An 18347-nucleotide genomic window follows, 5' to 3' on the forward strand; every position below is an offset into this window, starting at 1 on the left:
ATAAGGCAACCTATTCAAATCTCGCCCAATCTCTATTACCTGGTGAAGTATTACTTGGAAAAGTGTTACCTGGTATAGTGTTACCCTGTGAAGTATTGCCTAGTGGAATGTTACCTGGTGAAGTGTTATGTGGTTAAGTGTTACCTAGTTAAGTGTTACTTTGTTAAGTGTTACCTGGTGAAGTATTACATGGTGAAGTGTTATCTGGTGACCAGGTAACGTGTTACCTGGTGATGTATTACCTGGTGAAGTTGTTGGCATTCATGATGACTCCGAGGTAGAGGCAGCTCTGCAGGAACCAGATGACAGGAGTCACCAGGATTATGATTCTCATGGCGGGCGAACGCAGGTACGAACACACCTGCCTCACCACCTCTCGCATCGGGGTGAGGAAGGATACTCTCTCCTCGGCCGTCTCTGCGTCCTCGTCTATGGTCTGGGGAGGGGGGAGAAGGGGGAGAGATTAGCCAGGGGAGGAGTGAGGAGGGGTTGGGAATGGTTAGCCAGGGGAGGGGGGAGAGCTTGGATCCTCCTAGGGTGAGAGGGAGTTAAGGATAGTTAGCCTAGGGAAGAGTGAGAGGGAATTGGGGATGGTCAACCAGGAGAGGAGTGAGAAGGGGTTAGGGATGGTTAGCCAGGGGAAGAGTGAGAGGGAATTGGGGATGGTCAACCAGGGGAGGAGTGAGAAGGGGTTGGGGATGGTTAGCCAGGGGAAGAGTGAGAGGGAATTGGGGATGGTCAACCAGGGGAGGAGTGAGAAGGGGTTGGGGATGGTTAGCCAGGGGAAGAGTGAGAGGGAATTGGGGATGGTCAACCAGGGGAGGAGTGAGAAGGGGTTGGGGATGGTTAGCCAGGGGAAGAGTGAGAGGGAATTGGGGATGGTCAACCAGGGGAGGAGTGAGAAGGGGTTGGGGATGGTTAGCCAGGGGAAGAGTGAGAGGGAATTGGGGATAGTCAACCAGGGGAGGAGTGAGAAGGGGTTGGGGATGGTTAGCCAGTCGAAGAGTGAGAGGGAATTGGGGATGGTCAACCAGGGGAGGAGTGAGAAGGGGTTGGGGATGGTTAGCCAGGGGAAGAGTGAGAGGGAATTGGGGATAGTCAACCAGGGGAGGAGTGAGAAGGGGTTGGGGATGGTTAGCCAGTCGAAGAGTGAGAGGGAATTGGGGATGGTCAACCAGGGGAGGAGTGAGAAGGGATTGGGGATGGTTAGCTAGGGGAAGAGTGAGAGGGAATTGGGGATGGTTAACCAGGGGAGGAGTGAGAAGGGGTTGGGGATGGTTAGCCAGGGGAGGGGTGAGAGGGGGTTAAGGATAGTTAGCCAAGGGAAGAGTGAGAGGGAATTGGGGATGGTTAGCCAGGGGAAGAGTGAGAAGGGGTTGGGGATGGTTAGCCAGGGGAAGAGTGAGAGGGAATTGGGGATGGTCAACCAGGGGAGGAGTGAGAAGGGGTTGGGGATGGTTAGCCAGGGGAAGAGTGAGAGGGAATTGGGGATGGTCAACCAGGGGAGGAGTGAGAAGGGGTTGGGGATGGTTAGCCAGGGGAAGAGTGAGAGGGAATTGGGGATGGTCAACCAGGGGAGGAGTGAGAAGGGGTTGGGGATGGTTTGCCAGGGGAAGAGTGAGAGGGAATTGGATATGCTCAACCAGGGGAGGAGTGAGAAGGGGTTGGGGATGGTTAGCCAGGGGAGGAGTGAGAAGGGGTTGGGGATGGTTAGCCAGGGGAAGAGTGAGAGGGAATTGGATATGGTCAACCAGGGGAGGAGTGAGAAGGGGTTGGGGATGGTTAGCCAGGGGAGGAGTGAGAAGGGGTTGGGGATGGTTAGCCAGGGGAAGAGTGAGAGGGAATTGGATATGGTCAACCAGGGGAGGAGTGAGAAGGGGTTGGGGATGGTTAGCCAGGGGAGGAGTGAGAAGGGGTTGGGGATGGTTAGCCAGGGGAAGAGTGAGAGGGAATTGGATATGGTCAACCAGGGGAGGAGTGAGAAGGGGTTGGGGATGGTTAGACAGGGGAGGGGTGAGAGGGAGTTAAGGATAGTTAGCCAAGGGAAGAGTGAGAGGGAATTGGGGATGGTTAGCCAGGGGAAGAGTGAGAAGGGGTTGGGGATGGTTAGCCAGGGGAAGAGTGAGAGGGAATTGGGGATGGTCAACCAGGGGAAGAGTGAGAAGGGGTTGGGGATGGTTAGCCATGGGAAGAGTGAGAGGGAATTGGATATGGTCAACCAGGGGAGGAGTGAGAAGGGGTTGGGGATGGTTAGCCAGGGGAGGAGTGAGAAGAGGTTGGGGATGGTTAGCCATGGGAAGAGTGAGAGGGAATTGGATATGGTCAACCAGGGGAGGAGTGAGAAGGGGTTGGGGATGGTTAGCCAGGGGAGGAGTGAGAAGGGGTTGGGGATGGTTAGCCAGGGGAAGAGTGAGAGGGAATTGGATATGGTCAACCAGGGGAGGAGTGAGAAGGGGTTGGGGATGGTTAGCCAGGGGAGGAGTGAGAAGGGGTTGGGGATGGTTAGCCAGGGGAAGAGTGAGAGGGAATTGGATATGGTCAACCAGGGGAGGAGTGAGAAGGGGTTGGGGATGGTTAGCCAGGGGAGGAATGAAAAGGGGTTGGGGATGGTTAGCCAGGGGAGGGGTGAGAGGGAGTTAAGGATAGTTAGCCAAGGGAAGAGTGAGAGGAAATTGGGGATGGTTAGCCAGGGGAAGAGTGAGAAGGGGTTGGGGATGGTTAGCCAGGGGAAGAGTGAGAGGGAATTGGGGATGGTCAACCAGGGGAGGAGTGAGAAGGGGTTGGGGATGGTTAGCCAGGGGAAGAGTGAGAGGGAATTGGGGATGGTCAACCAGGGGAGGAGTGAGAAGGGGTTGGGGATGGTTAGCCAGGGGAAGAGTGAGAGGGAATTGGGGATGGTCAACCAGGGGAAGAGTGAGAAGGGGTTGGGGATGGTTAGCCATGGGAAGAGTGAGAGGGAGTTGAGGATGGTTAGCCAGGGGAAGAGTGAGAGGGAATTGGGGATGGTTAACCAGGGGAAGAGTGAGAGGGAATTAGGGATGGTTAACCAGGGGAAGAGTGAGAGGGAATTGGGGATGGTCAACCAGGGGAGGAGTGAGAAGGGGTTGGGGATGGTTAGCCAGGGGAGGAGTGAGAAGGGGTTGGGGATGGTTAGCCAGGGGAAGAGTGAGAGGGAATTGGGGATGGTTAACCAGGGGAGGAGTGAGGTGGAGTTGAGGATGGTTAGCCAGGGGAGGAGTGAGAGGGAGTTGATGATGGTTAGCCAGGAGAGAAGTGAGAGGGAGTTGGGAATGGTTAGCCAGGGGAGGAGTGAGAGGGAGTTGAGGATGGTTAGCCAGGGGAGAAGTGAGAGGGAGTTGGGAATGGTTAGCCAGAGGAGTGAGAGGGAGGTGGGGATGGTTAGCGAGGGGAAGAGTGAGAGCGGGTTAGGGGGTTAGCCAGGAAAGGAGTGAGAGGGAGTTGGGAATATTTAGCCAGGGGAGGAGTGAGAGGGAGTTGGGGATGGTTAGCCAGGGGAGGAGTGAAGGGGAGTTGGGGATGATTGACCAGGGGAGGAATGAAAGGTTGTTTGGGGATGGTTAGCCAAGGAAGGAGTGAGAGTGGGTGCGATGGTTAGCAATAAAGGAACGATTATTTGTGGCAGTAAAATTGAAGATAAAATAAAACGAATGATTCTAAATTATTGATTTAGTTTTAGAGTTATTTGTTAATTTTTTAAAAAAGAAAATAAGATTATTTTCGTGAAATTGCTACATTGTGTGTCAGATATTTTGATATTTTATTTTGAGAAGGGTTGGATTATTGTTTACAGTGCACCACACACAATGTGCTGTATGCATTGCTAGTGACTTTTCTGTACCCACTGAAAGATATTGACTACATTCACAGATGCATTGCAACAAATGCAACACTTGACTTACTTGTATCAGTTTATCTATGGTGATATTTAACGGAGTGGAGAGCCGAGCGTTGTTGACCCTCGCAGCCTTCTGCAGTATGGCTAAGGCCTCTTCCACGTGGCCCTTCTGCAGCAGCCAGCGAGGAGATTCATCTGAGATGCTGGCCAGATCGATAGAATCTGATTAACAATTGAACAATTGAAGAGTTCATTATGTACAAATTTTCTATTAAGTTAGGTGAGCAATCTGCCTTTACAACATAGTTGACCATGTCAGTGAGAAAAAGCTTAAGCGAGTGGTGAAAGATTTTGAAAATTGTTAGAAATATAAACAAGATTCTTTGAGAAAGTGAAATGTATTGAATAAATTAAATCAAGTTGATTCAAATGCACTGTAGATCTCACAAGGACAACGGAAGCAAGATGAGGACTGGTGAGGCGCAGGCCAGCAAGAGGTACTTCCACGTCCTGATAAGATATCCGAGGAGGGCCATTCCCATTGTACTCGCAGAGAAGGGTAGACCAAGGAGCATTCCAACTCTACTGCGTAATTTAGCTGGCGTAGATTCCAGAACTGTTGGGGAAAGAGAATTGCAAGTAGATCCGGATGTATGGAGTCCTTACAGTTACTTAAAGACAATTGAGCATCTACGTAAAGGTCAACAGGATGGACCACCTAGTGAATAATGGTGAAAAAGAAAGGACCCGGAGCAAGAGGACTAAAAAATAAATCAATCAAGATAATCGCCTTTGGGATGTTTATATTAAATACAAAAGGGGTAGGAAAATTATTGATATAAAATGATGGCTTGAATATCAGATGCATATTTGACTAAAGGATTCAAGTTGTTAAGTTCTATCTGTGAAAGTTATATTGGAGACATATCACTGGTCCAGCAAAAGCAATAAGCTAGAATGATTTCACTACCAAAGTAGAAGCTGCTGTATTGTTTAAAGGAAAAGTAATTATAATCTTGTTTTCTTACCTAAACTCCAAGCTGGGACGAGCATTCCCATTATCGTACATCCCGCAACAAAGCGGAGGATCACAACGACGGCGTATAAAGGTGTGAAAAACATCCCTACCACTACAAGTGTGTTGACTATACAACCAATCTGTACAGCTCTCTTGCGGCCCCATCTGCATAAAAGTAAATATAGATACTTTAGATGTAAGCAACACTTGTATTATTTCAACTTTTCATTATTATTATTACTTGCTAAGTTACAACTCTACTTGGAAAAGCAGGATGCTATAAGCTTAAGGGGCTCCAACAGGGAAAATATCTCAGTGAGGAAAGGCAGTAAGGAAAACTGACAGAATAGTGTGCCTGAGTTTACTGGATTGATCTTTTCTTGCACTAAATTTCATTTGAGTGCATTGACATTTAGCCATAGTGAAAAGCAGGCTACTTCTAGCAAAGCTTTAATTTAAAAATGGAAGTCAGAAGTTTAGAGACATTCAGATCGTTGTAATGTGCTTATAGGTGCAAAGCCCTAACTAAAAAAATGAAATGAGATGATAATGAAGTATATTGAATGAAAATTGTTATATAATTTAGCATCGAAAGAGTCTCCCTGAACAAACCCTAAAAGCCAATATTAAATACAAGAAATTAGATCTGAACAAAATCTACATGGAGATTTATGTCTTAAGGAAGCCTTTCTAAACAGAGCCTACAAGAAAATTTAAGCAAATGGAAAGTCTTTCTCTTAACTAAATTTACAAGGAGATTTGAGCCACAAGAAAATCCCCTCACAACTGTCTACAATGAAATTTTAGCTACAAATTACGCCTTCTGTATAGAATAAAGTCGGAGAACCGAACCTACAAGGGAGATTAAGAATCTTTCTAGCTAATAAAGCCAACTGTTATCTTTAAATCTTACCTGTCTCCTACGTATCCCCCGACGAGACTTCCAAGAATTCCCCCGAGAGTGAAGAGTGTCTGGAAAATTGGTCTCAGGGCAGCACGCTCACACACGAGGTCCCACTGCAAAAGGGGGTTAGACTAGCCGAAAAATATGGATCTCCATCTCTGCCAACAATGAGAGCTACAACATACTCTGTAAGTGAGGTCCGACAGGAGTTAGTCAGGCAGGGAAACCTCTTTTGAAAGGAAGTGGTACTTCTACTCAAGGCTTTAACATCATGTCTTTGCACTACACTTTTGACAGCAATAATGGAAGAGTATATTCACATGAATAAAATTGCCACTTTACTTGCCCGTCAGCTCCTCGTACCTGAGATATGACTGTGGATGTGAAAGTAGACCTGTCGTAGTCCACAATTGGGCACGATAGGTCATTCGTTAGCCGCTGTGTTGGATGCAGTTGGGTGACATTGATATCTATTGTAGAGGTATTGGATGGCACCAGGCACTCACTGTTGTAGTAGGTAGAACTTTCCTCCATGGTAATGTTACTGCTAATTTAAGATAATTATCATAATTAACAAATGTGAAGGCATTCTGCGCCATTCCATAAAGATATAAACACAATTCTTAATATTGAGAAAATATTGTGATCAATGTCATGACTAGGATTTTTTTTATATTTTTTCCATAAAAGTTTAGCATACATTACCTTGTACATTCCTGTACTCGCCTTCCATTCTCTCACAAATAACAAACATAGAACTGGGTTTTCATTTTGTAACCCATGTAGTTTAGCCCTCAAGCCCGGGATCTAATCTAATGGGACTGTTGTTTTTAGGGCCTGACTTCAAGTAGATCCCATAGGACTCTAACCCATAATCATATTTAGTAGCTTTTCTGTAAGCGTTTGGTTTTTATGTCTGTTTATCGTAAAGATCAAAATTGTATGTACATTATGTGATTTTTCGCTTAGCTATAGTCACTACAGAAATTCTGGGCGAAATAAGCCACACCCCCTGATGACGTCATAGCCATTCACGTTGTGTCCCGCGTTAACAGCGGTCACAACACATCCCCTTAAAGTGATTATAAGTTAGTATAGTTTGAAATTTGTAAGGGGATGTATTATGACCACTGCTAACGTAGGAGACAACATGATTTGCTATGATGTCATTATGGGTGGGGCTTATTTTGCCTGAAATCTTTGCGGCAACTATAGTTTACATTTACTTGAATAAGCGTTAGTGGCTTTTATTCTGCACAGTTTAACCTGATTCTGAAGAACAACACCGAAAGGGTTAGGTCAAATATGGAAATAAATTTCATCAGAAAAAAATGATAAAATTTATGGTTACCATGCACATTCATTTCAGACTACTGACCCAGACAACCACATGCACACTTATTTACCAGCCATAAGGACCTTAGACACTTATTTACAAAGACACTTAAGGTTAATATTTGTACATGCAGTTTTTGAATACGCAGAAATGTTTCTCAATACTAATTCAAAAGTGGGATGAGAAATACACAGACTAATGTAAATCATAATGGCCTATGTTTACTCACGAGATGCGTCCATCTTTGATGCTCGACAATATAGCACCATATTTGAATACAGTGTGTTCAAAAAGTTTCTCTACAGTAAGCATTCAAAGAACATTGCTCTCTTAGCGTTGTCACACCATGCAAAAGTTGGTTTTCGTTCAAGGACTTTTTGAACACCCTGTAGTTTAAATCGCTCACAATGCAAGTCTGACGATGTCAATAACTAGACGAAAGTACTAACTCCAATGAAGTTTCTTTCGCTTTTCCTTTCGTGGCGGATAGATATTTTACGCTTAACACGTCTCCTAAACAAAAAGTGAAATCACTACAAATGAAAGTCCCAAAACAATCTATAAACATTTTAGAATCCATAAGACTAAACAGACCTCTAGAATTAGGATGCAACACTACAGAATTCTAACAGTAAATTTATGAATGACCCCAGTTTTCCGACTTCCTACATTTCCCATCCATGCAACTAAACACAGAGTCCAAATCACACTCAAGATAAATTTGACAAACCTGGTTTGTGGAAGCTAAGGATGGGGAGGAGTGTTTATAGTCATAGGTACCAGATGTTTGACGATGGACAGTTGAAATACCTCCACTTGTTCTGGGCATGTAATACTCATGCATTTTCCTTTGTTCTTAATAAAACACTAGTCATTTTTCAAGCAAATGTATCAGTCATTCTACTGGGTGTGTCATTTCAAGTCATTGGTGGTATGGGGGGAGAGGCAAGAATGCCATGAGTCTAGTGTTCTGAAATAGATCATCGGATTTTGCATGAGTTACAAGCTGATTTAAGCAGGTAATTTATGCTATTTAGTTTGTTTTACCTTCAGTTCTACAAACTACTATGTTGTCTAAATGGTCACAAGCTCCTCGTACCTGTGCAATTCCGTCTTAACATTAAATCTTACATATACTTCACTTGTACCATCCACAGACTCATCTAGAGCTTTTGATGGAGCTTTAACTTTTGTGTGATCTACATGACTTACTATGTATGTATTTCATCCCAATCTAATTCTAGGTTATGAACTAATCTCAAATCTATTTTAACCTTTTTTTCAACTTACACATTGCAGAGTATTTTGTCAATGAACAAACATAATAGCCTGGCATTCATCGCTATCAATCTTTTATACAGTATCAAGAAAATATTCCTATTCCTGTAAAGCAATGGCCTATGTAATGTAATTTAATTGTCAATTACCAATCGCTGAAAAAAAAAAATGGTTCCTAAATCATTAACCCAGAAGAATGACAGACCCTTTCCAGAATATTCACGTTTTGGTCCATACTTCCTCAGAATAATGTGTGTAAAATACCCAGACATACTTGTGTTGCAAGTGATATTATGAGTTTCATTGATCAACTTAGCAGTGTCATATTTGAAATTTGTCTGTTAAAAGTGATTAATAAGTTTAAAGGGTCCAAACAGCTGATTGAATCTGGCTCAATTGGTCTATGTTCCTTGGTGAAGTTGCTTCACTGCCATGTCTGAAAGTTGTCTCTTTTGATTATTTGAAGTATATATGCCTCTATTTCTGGCAGTTTTGGTCATCTCGTGTGCCACGTTTAGTTTTCTGAATTCAGCTGATCCTATGAAGTATATCCAATGATTTCAAGCTGATATTTCAAACGCTGAAGTGACCTAGCCTCTGTACTAAGGCCTTACAGACTCCTTTTCCAGAATTTCCTTGCTTAAGGGTACAGTCAAGAAAGTTGGCTTCTCTCTTTGTTTTTTTATTAACTATATATTTTTGGTTTAGTTATTTTGATATTAATCAATTTATCGTTACTTGCTTGTAATGTATTCAATTTTCCGTCTTCTATGTTGCGAAACCCCAAGTTTATGATGTTTGCTAAGAAGTGATGGTAGCAGCAACCATTATAAAGTTAATACTAATAATGAAATTTTATGAAATATGGAAATAAATATTAAATTTACTTAAAGTAAAGCATAGCAGATCATGCAACAAGCTGATGCCCTAAACTGTAAAACTTGGAGATCTAATATATAAGCCAATAATGGCCACCCGTTGAGAGATATGGGGTCTTTTGACTGGCCAGACAGTACTACATTAGATCCTTCTCTCTGGTTACGGTTTATTTTCCCTTTGCCTACAGACATACACTGAATAGTCTGGCCTATTCTTTACAGATTCTCCTCTGTCCTCATACACCTGACAACACTGAAATTGCCAAACTATTCTTCACCCAAAAGGTTAACTACTGCACTGTAATTGTTCAGTGGCTACTTTCCTCTTGGTAAGGGTAGAAGAGACTCTTTAGCTATGGTAAGCAGCTCTTCTAGGAGAAGGACACTCCAAAATCAAACCATTGTTCTGCATAGTCTTGGGTAGTGCCATAGCCTCTGTACCATGGTCTTCCACTGTCTTGGGTTAGAGTTCTCTTGCTTGAGGCTACACTTGGGCACACTGTTCTATCTTATTTCCCTTCCTCTTGTTTTGTTAAAGTTTTTATAGTTTATTTAGGAATTATTAATTTTAATATTACCGTTCTTAAAATATTTTATTTGTCTTGTTTCCTTTCCTTACTGGGCTATTTTCCCTGTTGGATTCCTAGGGCTTACAGCATCCTGCTTTTCCAACTAGGGTTGTAGCTTAGCAAGTTATAATAATAATAATAATAAGAGCTATCAATTCTATTTATGATTAAACCCATGCAGTGTTGTAATCCTTTCCTCGTTGTCAATCAAATTGATTACCAAATCCAATGTTACCAGTCTTCATTAATAGACAGTTTTACATCTAGAAGCTAAATCCCATGACAGATATCAAATGAAGAGAAAAGAACATTATCAGTAAACTTGTCTTAAAATAATGTTATCAAAACAAACATCAAACTGCCACTGTAGCTTTTTCAATGTCTCGATTAAACATTTTATACGTTAACAACAGTGTTTACTTTGTTTATACTTGGAGCAACTACAGTATCAGTATATATTTATATCTATATTTCATTCCCCTTCCAGATAATAAATCATTCACACACACACACACACACATATATATATATATATAAATACATCATAATACTGTATATATATATATATATATATATATATATATATATATATATATATATATATATATATATATATATATATATGTGTGTGTGTGTATACAGTATGCATGTATATATATATATATATATATATATATATATATATATATATATATATATATATATATATATATATGTATATATATATATGTATATATATAATATATATATACATATATACGTGTGTGTATACAGAATATGTATATATATACATATATATATATATATATATATATATATATGTGTGTGTGTATATATATATATATATATATATATATATATATATATATATATATATATATATATATATATATATATATTATACACACAAATATACTCCTCAGATGGGTTGCCAAGAACAAGAAAATTATTATTTAAACAAGAGTTTGGGGCAGCTATATATATATATATATATATATATATATATATATATATATATATATATATATATATATATATATATATATATATATATATATATATATATCTTTATTCGTTTAAACCAAGCATCAACTTCCACCACCGCTCTAATGCTAAATACCCAAATCTTTCAATCTGCCGATCTTAAAGCAACAGAAATATCCCCCAAAATAAACAAAAGTAAATATTAAAGTGTCGGTGCAATTAATGGCAAGTGCTTTACAGTAAAAGGTAATGATGAAAGAAGCCTAAAAATAAGCGGACGCATATTAATTATTAATATATTAATGAAATATTCATCCATACCTGTTTGCGATGTCCGGCGGACCTGGGAAACAGCGGAAGGGCAAAGGGGCGCTCAGGAGAGGTGACCCCAGGAGCTGTACGGAAAACTGGGACATTGCTGTAAGGAAGGAAAAAAGGATGCAGAGATTAAAATTGGTGTTTCTCTTGCTAATTCATTTAATTAATATTGATTTTTTTTAGTTATGATGGCAAAGATGCAGAGATTAAAATTAGTATTATTATTTTTTTGCAAATTCAGTTGATCAACGATTTTTTTAAGTTATGATGGTCTTACAACAGTCAAGAATTCTTAAAAGGGGGGGGGGAGGTGTTTAAAGTTTTATGAGCTCATAAATGACAGAGGCAAGGGACAGTAACATTACCCTATCAAGAAGGACGATGCCCTAGAGACTGACCATATATACATATGATCAGCGCCCAAGCCCCGGGACTCGAATCCCAGTGTGGTGATCAGAAGGCAATGACGTTACCATCAGGCCAGCACAACTTTTGTAGCAAAGCATTTAGAGAGAAGTTCGAAAATGGGACGTGAATTTACAATATTGAAATATAAGAATTATTTCATACATGATAAGATAAAAAATGGTTTATTTTGAAGTTTCATAGCTTTGATAACTTATATTGAATTGTTTCACAGAATTTTTATTTCCTTTATTTTAATTCTGATGGTGGTTTCTTATATGGCTAAATCTTGCAAATTTCTGCCCCAGAGAGAGAGAGAGAAGGGGGGGGGGGTCTAGATCCCGGGACCGTGTCTGGCTACGCCTCTGCCTTACAACACGTTATTAAATGAGATGTAAACATTGTATTGTGTTGGTAATGTTCAGCAAATCCTTCATTGCTTCGCTCCTAAAACTTCTTTGTTTCTTTCCTGGGCCCTTATTTAAAGCTTATATTACAGTAAAAAAAACTATATATATATATATATATATATATATATATATATATATATATATATATATATATATATATATATATATATATATATATTTATATATATATATATATATATATATATATATATATATATATATATATATATATATATATAATTGTTCATCGTGGAATATTCTTTTCTTGTATATGGGTCTTTTTCAACCAAAACACAAATGATATATACTATAAATAACAACAACAACAAATACAGACGTTTCTAATCCACTGCAGGACAAAGGCCTCAGAATTTATCATTATTCATATCTGGGGTTTGGCTGGTTTTCATCACTACGTTGGGCATTGAAGATTGGTGATGGTAGGAGATTTTCGTATGATTGTTCACAGAAAACCAACGAAGTATGGGTGGCCCTGACTAGTACAGCTTTGCTGATCATGGCGATACGCAAACCCTTTCCCCACGTTAGGTTATGACCACTTGGATATATATATATATATATATATATATATATATATATATATATATATATATATATATATATATATATATATATATATACTTCGATCAACTATGTTTAATTTGGTATATTAGAAAGCTAGCAATATATAACAAAGTTCTGTATGTTTGTGTTGGTTGAGAAAACATTTACTTTATTATCTCTCTCTCTCTCTCTCTCTCTCTCTCTCTCTCTCTCTCTCTCTCTCTCTCTCTCTCTCTCTCTCTCTCTCTCTCTCTGTTTAATCTGTTAATGCATATGTCAGTCTAAATGGCTGCTTGTTAACTGTGAGACAAAGGGTTGATAGTCGCCTTGGTCAGGAAATAATAATAATAATAATAATAACAACTAGAGGGACACTTGACCTTGCCCTTTGACCTTGAGCTTCCAAAATTTAATCACTTCCAGATTTTTACGTAACAGTTAATCCCTGAAAGTTTCATTACTTTACGATTAAAATTGTGGCCAGTCAGCTGTCCACAAACAAACACACACACACACACGCACACACACACATACACACACACACACACACACACACACACACAAACATGGGGTAAAACAACCTCCTCCCAACTTCATTGGCTGAGGTAATAATAATAATAATAATAATAATAATAATGATTATAATCACAAGGAACATGTTCGATAGAAAACTGCCTTGCATATGAAACGAGAGAGAGAGAGAGAGAGAGAGAGAGAGAGAGAGAGAGAGAGAGAGAGAGAGAGAGAGAGAGAGAGAGATAATTGCATGAAGAATTATTAACACACATTCGTCAAAGCCATTAGTTAACAACAACAAAATGAACGACATGGTCTGATTCTGAAACTTTATTTAATGAAAATAAAGAAATTTCATTGTCTTTTAGCTGGGCTCCACAGGGCACTAGAAGAGTTGGAAGACCCAGGCCTACATGGCTGAGGACTATGAAGCTCGAAGTGAGAGATGATGAATGGAGAAGTATTGAATGAAAAGCTCAAGATAGAGACGACTGGCGAAATCTAACCGAGGGCCTTTGCGTCAATAGGCGTAGGAGGAGATGATGATGAATGATATTAGTAATAATAATAATAAAATCAAGGAGAAGAAGTAAGCGGCGTTGGCATTATATACCTGAGCGAGCAGTGAGTGACACATTGTAATACACCGCAAAATGTTATTGATTAACTCAAACCTTCATTCATATATGTGTGAATGAGTGTTCTCTATTGTAAAACTGTAGTATAGCATTGGGTTCACAATTGCAGTGATTGTGGTTCAATACGAACCACTTTTTCTACTAGTTGCGTCATATAGGAATAGGTTTCAGTATCAGTTGTGGTAAAAAAAAAAAATAGGGGTGGGGCTTACAACCTCACTCTTAAAGATTTTTTGAGATGTGGAAGGCTATTTATGGCACTATATATATATATATATATATATATATATATATATATATATATATATATATATATATGTGTGTGTGTGTGTGTGTGTGTGTGTGTGTGTGTGTGTGTGTGTGTGTGTGTGATGAAAATCAACACAACATCATGTTCAAATAGAAATAAATTTCAACCTCACGGTGGGGTCGAACCCTAGTTTCTTCATGGTGGCATAATTGATAGGGACATATATATATATATATATATATATATATATATATATATATATATATATATTTATATATATATATATATATATATATATATATATATATATATATATATATATATATATATATATATATATATATATATATATATATATAACCTGAAATATAAGACGTCAATGAAAACCTAAAAATTAGGATAGAAGGAATGTTCTCGACATTCCATCATAAATATTTAAAATTGTCACGCAGTACCTTTCAGTCACAATTATTCCCTCGTGAGAATTTGTCATTCGATGGAATAGAAAGTACTGTACGTTTCTATGACGACGTGACGGACACCACAAACCTGCACGGACACGCAAGCAAGAAATAAGAGCCATGAGACCATAGTTTACACGAACACGCAGTCAAGAAATGAGAGAAATAAACTGGAAGTTATTTGCGCCCTAGACCGAGCGGACGGTTATAACGTCACAGCCAGGTTCATGAGTTAGGAATGAATGATGGCAAGCATTTTAAAAGTCGATATGAAAATGGGTATACATACCAACATATCGAAAGGAATTTATCGATTGCGATATAGAATACGCCTTCTAACACACCCCAACTATACATTACTCTCCTGCAAGAAAGAACCTCATGGTATAAAGGATAATGAAATGAATGAGTGTAGGACAGCACCATTGTGACGATCCAGCATACGGACATGAGCAAATGCAGAAGTCAGAGGACTTAAAGAGGATGGAAGAGAGAGAAAGAGGAAGGAAGGATTTGGGACCGTCCCGGGCCACGAAAACTCTTGATATCATAATGGCCTCTGTAATTTGCTTGCGGCTTCAGTGTTTACGTGAAGGTTTAAGTAGATTTGAAGACAATAAAGGAACATGAGCGCTTGCAATATATATATATATATATATATATATATATATAGTATATATATATATATATATATATATATATATATATATATATATACATATATATATATATATATATATATATATATATATATATATATGTATATATATATATATATATATATATATATATATATATATATAGTATACATGTGTGTATATATATATATATATATATATATATATATATATATATATATATATATATATATATATATATATATAATCTTCCAATCACGCACTGGGGGTAGAGGGAGTAGTCATATTCTGGTGAGAGGGAAGTACCCTATTAGATACGCTCGGAAACAAGACTCACTCTCCCACAAATTGCCCAACCATCGGGTTGTAGATAGGAAAGGGGGAGAGGGTGGGAAGGGGTGAATCTGTGTGTACATATCTATTTAAATATTTATACGTCATTTTTTAGGGCTCAAGTAGGCTACACTACTGTACATACTTGCGTTAACACACACGGGAAAAAAGTGTACGCATTTGTCTAGGCCTATACTTAGTCTGCATGAACACTCCTGTTCGCGTCCACATGCACTAACGCATGCAATATTACATCCTCGTGAATCTTGCAAGTGATAATGGCTAAAAAGTGATAGTTGGAAGTAATAGTCAAGAGTAATGGTCAGTAATAATAGTCTAAAGTAAGAGCCTGAAGTAATAGCCAAAAGTAATAGTCAGAATAATCGGTAGTAATATCCAGAAGTAGTCAAAAGTAATGGTCAGTAGTAACAGTCTAAAGCAATAGCCAGAAGTTATAATCAGTAGTAATAGCTTGAAATAATAGTCAGGAGTATTAGCCAAAAGTAATAGCTAAAATTAATAAACAGAAGTAATAGTCAATAGTATAGCCTGGAGTAGTAGTCAGGAGCAATCGCCGAAAGTAATAACCTGAAGTAATAGCCAAAAGTAGTAAAAGTAATAGCCCATTATACCTTTCTGCCCAAATCCTATTATGCAATCTTTACTAGATGAGCTCAGTAAGTTCCCCGTTCCGTCGGCCTCCCCATCACCTGAGAAAAGTCCCGGGTTCGATACCCGAGTGAGGTGTAGCCCTTTCGGCACGTTTATTTATTAGCAGTGAAAGGATTACTTGATTATAGTATTAAGATGTTGATAGCATGAGATTTGCAAATTTATTTCAAAACCATAACACACACACACACACACACACACACACATATATATATATATATATATATATATATATATATATATATATATATATATATATATATATATATGTATATATATGAATATATATATGTATATATATATATATATATATATATATATATATACATAAATAATATATATGTATATATATAATGTATATATATGTGTATATATATATATATATATATATATGTGTGTATATATATAATGTATATATATGTGTATATATATATATATATATATATATATATATATATATATATATATATATATATATATATATATATATATATATATGTATATATATATATATATATACATTAATAGTATATGTGTATATATATATATATATATATATATATATATATATATATATATATATATATATATATATATATATATATATACATATGTGTACATGTTTCAATTCATTATCTTATGTTATTTAACGAAACATTACTGGTCCTCTATAGGAATTCACACGTACATACGCACACTAGTGCATATATATATATATATATATATATATATATATATATATATATATATATATATATATATATATATATATATATATATATATATATATATGAAATATAGCATGTATATATGCAATACTCATTAATATCTGTACGTGTAAGAGTATAAGCCATGCACGTGCAGACATAAGGTACAGCTCGCCGTACCAGTAATGATTGGCCAGGTATGAATTCAACTGCAAATGCCACTAGATCAGTCCAGAACGAAACCAGAGTACATCCAGCCAGATACATCTGATCCTCGCTATAAAAAATAGACTCTAGGTTCCCATTTCAATTATGCACTAGTCCTACTCACCGAGTACGGTGACTAGAAGCGAAGGAATCTGCCATTTCCCGAATCCTATGGCTGTCAGGAGGTCGTCAAAGCCATCCTGGTTGGACATGACTTTCGAGTCCTTAATCAGCTGGAAATGCAACCAGGCTCGGAACACGTGCTATGGTGTATGGTAGGCTGTGTCCCATAGGGAGGTTTGTAGAGCAACGGAAGACTGCTTGATATGCGTAGGTGTTTGCTTGCTTGCGATTAAAAACCACCGGTGTTTATGTGAGGTCAATGGCGAACACTAATGGAAGACAGCAGTTTCCTATTTGGAGAATAATGAAGAAGTAAAGATAGGTCTATCCACACTGGACTGCACTGCAGTACTACCTTCTCTTCTTTTCTGGGAAGGGACACGGACAGTCACGGGAGAGAGAGAGAGAGAGAGAGAGAGAGAGAGAGAGAGAGAGAGAGAGAGAGAAGCATCGATTTGCTAATAGTGACTAGGACAGAGAAGTTGGTCTCTCGTGTTAAGGCCACTCAACAATATGACATTATTTTTATTATATTCGAGGGTTTCCAATTGGGATCTGACGTCACGTGATCAGATTTCTCATTTTTATACGAATTACGTAATTTTATTACTTGTTGGACACGTGTGTGTGCGTGCGTGTGTGTGCGCGGCATTCAACCACCAGTCTTGTCCTTCCTCATACGGAGCACTGTAGGTATAATCCAAGTGTCTTGGTAATGCACCCACTTTTATGCTTTCTTTTAACTTTTATTGGATTGCCTCCCCGGCCCCAGCGGAGGTCAATATGATTCAAATTCACGAATCCATACACGATTCAAATATCCAAATCATAAACTCAGCTTAAAAAATGTTGAGAGAGAGAGAGAGAGAGAGAGAGAGAGAGAGAGAGAGAGAGAGAGAGAGAGAGAGAGAGAGAGAGAACACCCTGTGCTTACGTCAGCCATTTATAAAGTATTGATTATATTTTTTCTTTGAAATAAAAATGAGATCTTAATGGAAACTTTATTCTGTATCATTTGATGTTTATGTATCTTAGTGTTTTATATATATGTATATGTATATATATATATATATATATATATATATATATATATATATATATATATATATATATATATATACATATATACATATATATACATTATATACATACATATATATATACATTATATACATATATATATATATATATATATATATATATATATATATATATATATATATATATATATATATATATATATATATATACGTATATATATATATATATATATATATATATA

The 18347-nt window shown here is 37.9% G+C and overlaps 2 protein-coding genes across 3 annotated transcripts in view; one reads left to right on the plus strand and one right to left on the minus strand.

Moving 5' to 3' along the window:
- Positions 1-17401, minus strand: part of LOC137656095 (solute carrier family 22 member 20-like) — a 26330-nt gene extending 8929 nt beyond the window's left edge. Inside the window, exons 1-8 of one of the 2 annotated variants that reach the window (XM_068390270.1) lie at positions 17067-17401; positions 11145-11241; positions 6142-6325; positions 5788-5891; positions 4885-5039; positions 4304-4472; positions 3921-4059; positions 243-436 (exon numbers count right to left, since the gene is read on the minus strand). In XM_068390270.1, coding sequence (XP_068246371.1) covers positions 243-436; positions 3921-4059; positions 4304-4472; positions 4885-5039; positions 5788-5891; positions 6142-6325; positions 11145-11241; positions 17067-17154 — 1130 coding nt within the window. In that variant the 5' untranslated portion in view covers positions 17155-17401. Of the gene's footprint in view, positions 1-242; positions 437-3920; positions 4060-4303; positions 4473-4884; positions 5040-5787; positions 5892-6141; positions 6326-7844; positions 8031-11144; positions 11242-17066 lie in introns of those variants that run through there. The other variant, XM_068390271.1, reaches the window with a different exon arrangement.
- LOC137656806 (guided entry of tail-anchored proteins factor 1-like) overlaps positions 1-18347 on the plus strand; it is a 74758-nt gene that overhangs the window by 12680 nt on the left and 43731 nt on the right. The gene's annotated exons all lie outside the window — the stretch shown is intronic.

This window comes from Palaemon carinicauda, chromosome 17 (genome assembly GCF_036898095.1).
Source record: "Palaemon carinicauda isolate YSFRI2023 chromosome 17, ASM3689809v2, whole genome shotgun sequence".
Taxonomy (NCBI): domain Eukaryota; kingdom Metazoa; phylum Arthropoda; class Malacostraca; order Decapoda; family Palaemonidae; genus Palaemon; species Palaemon carinicauda.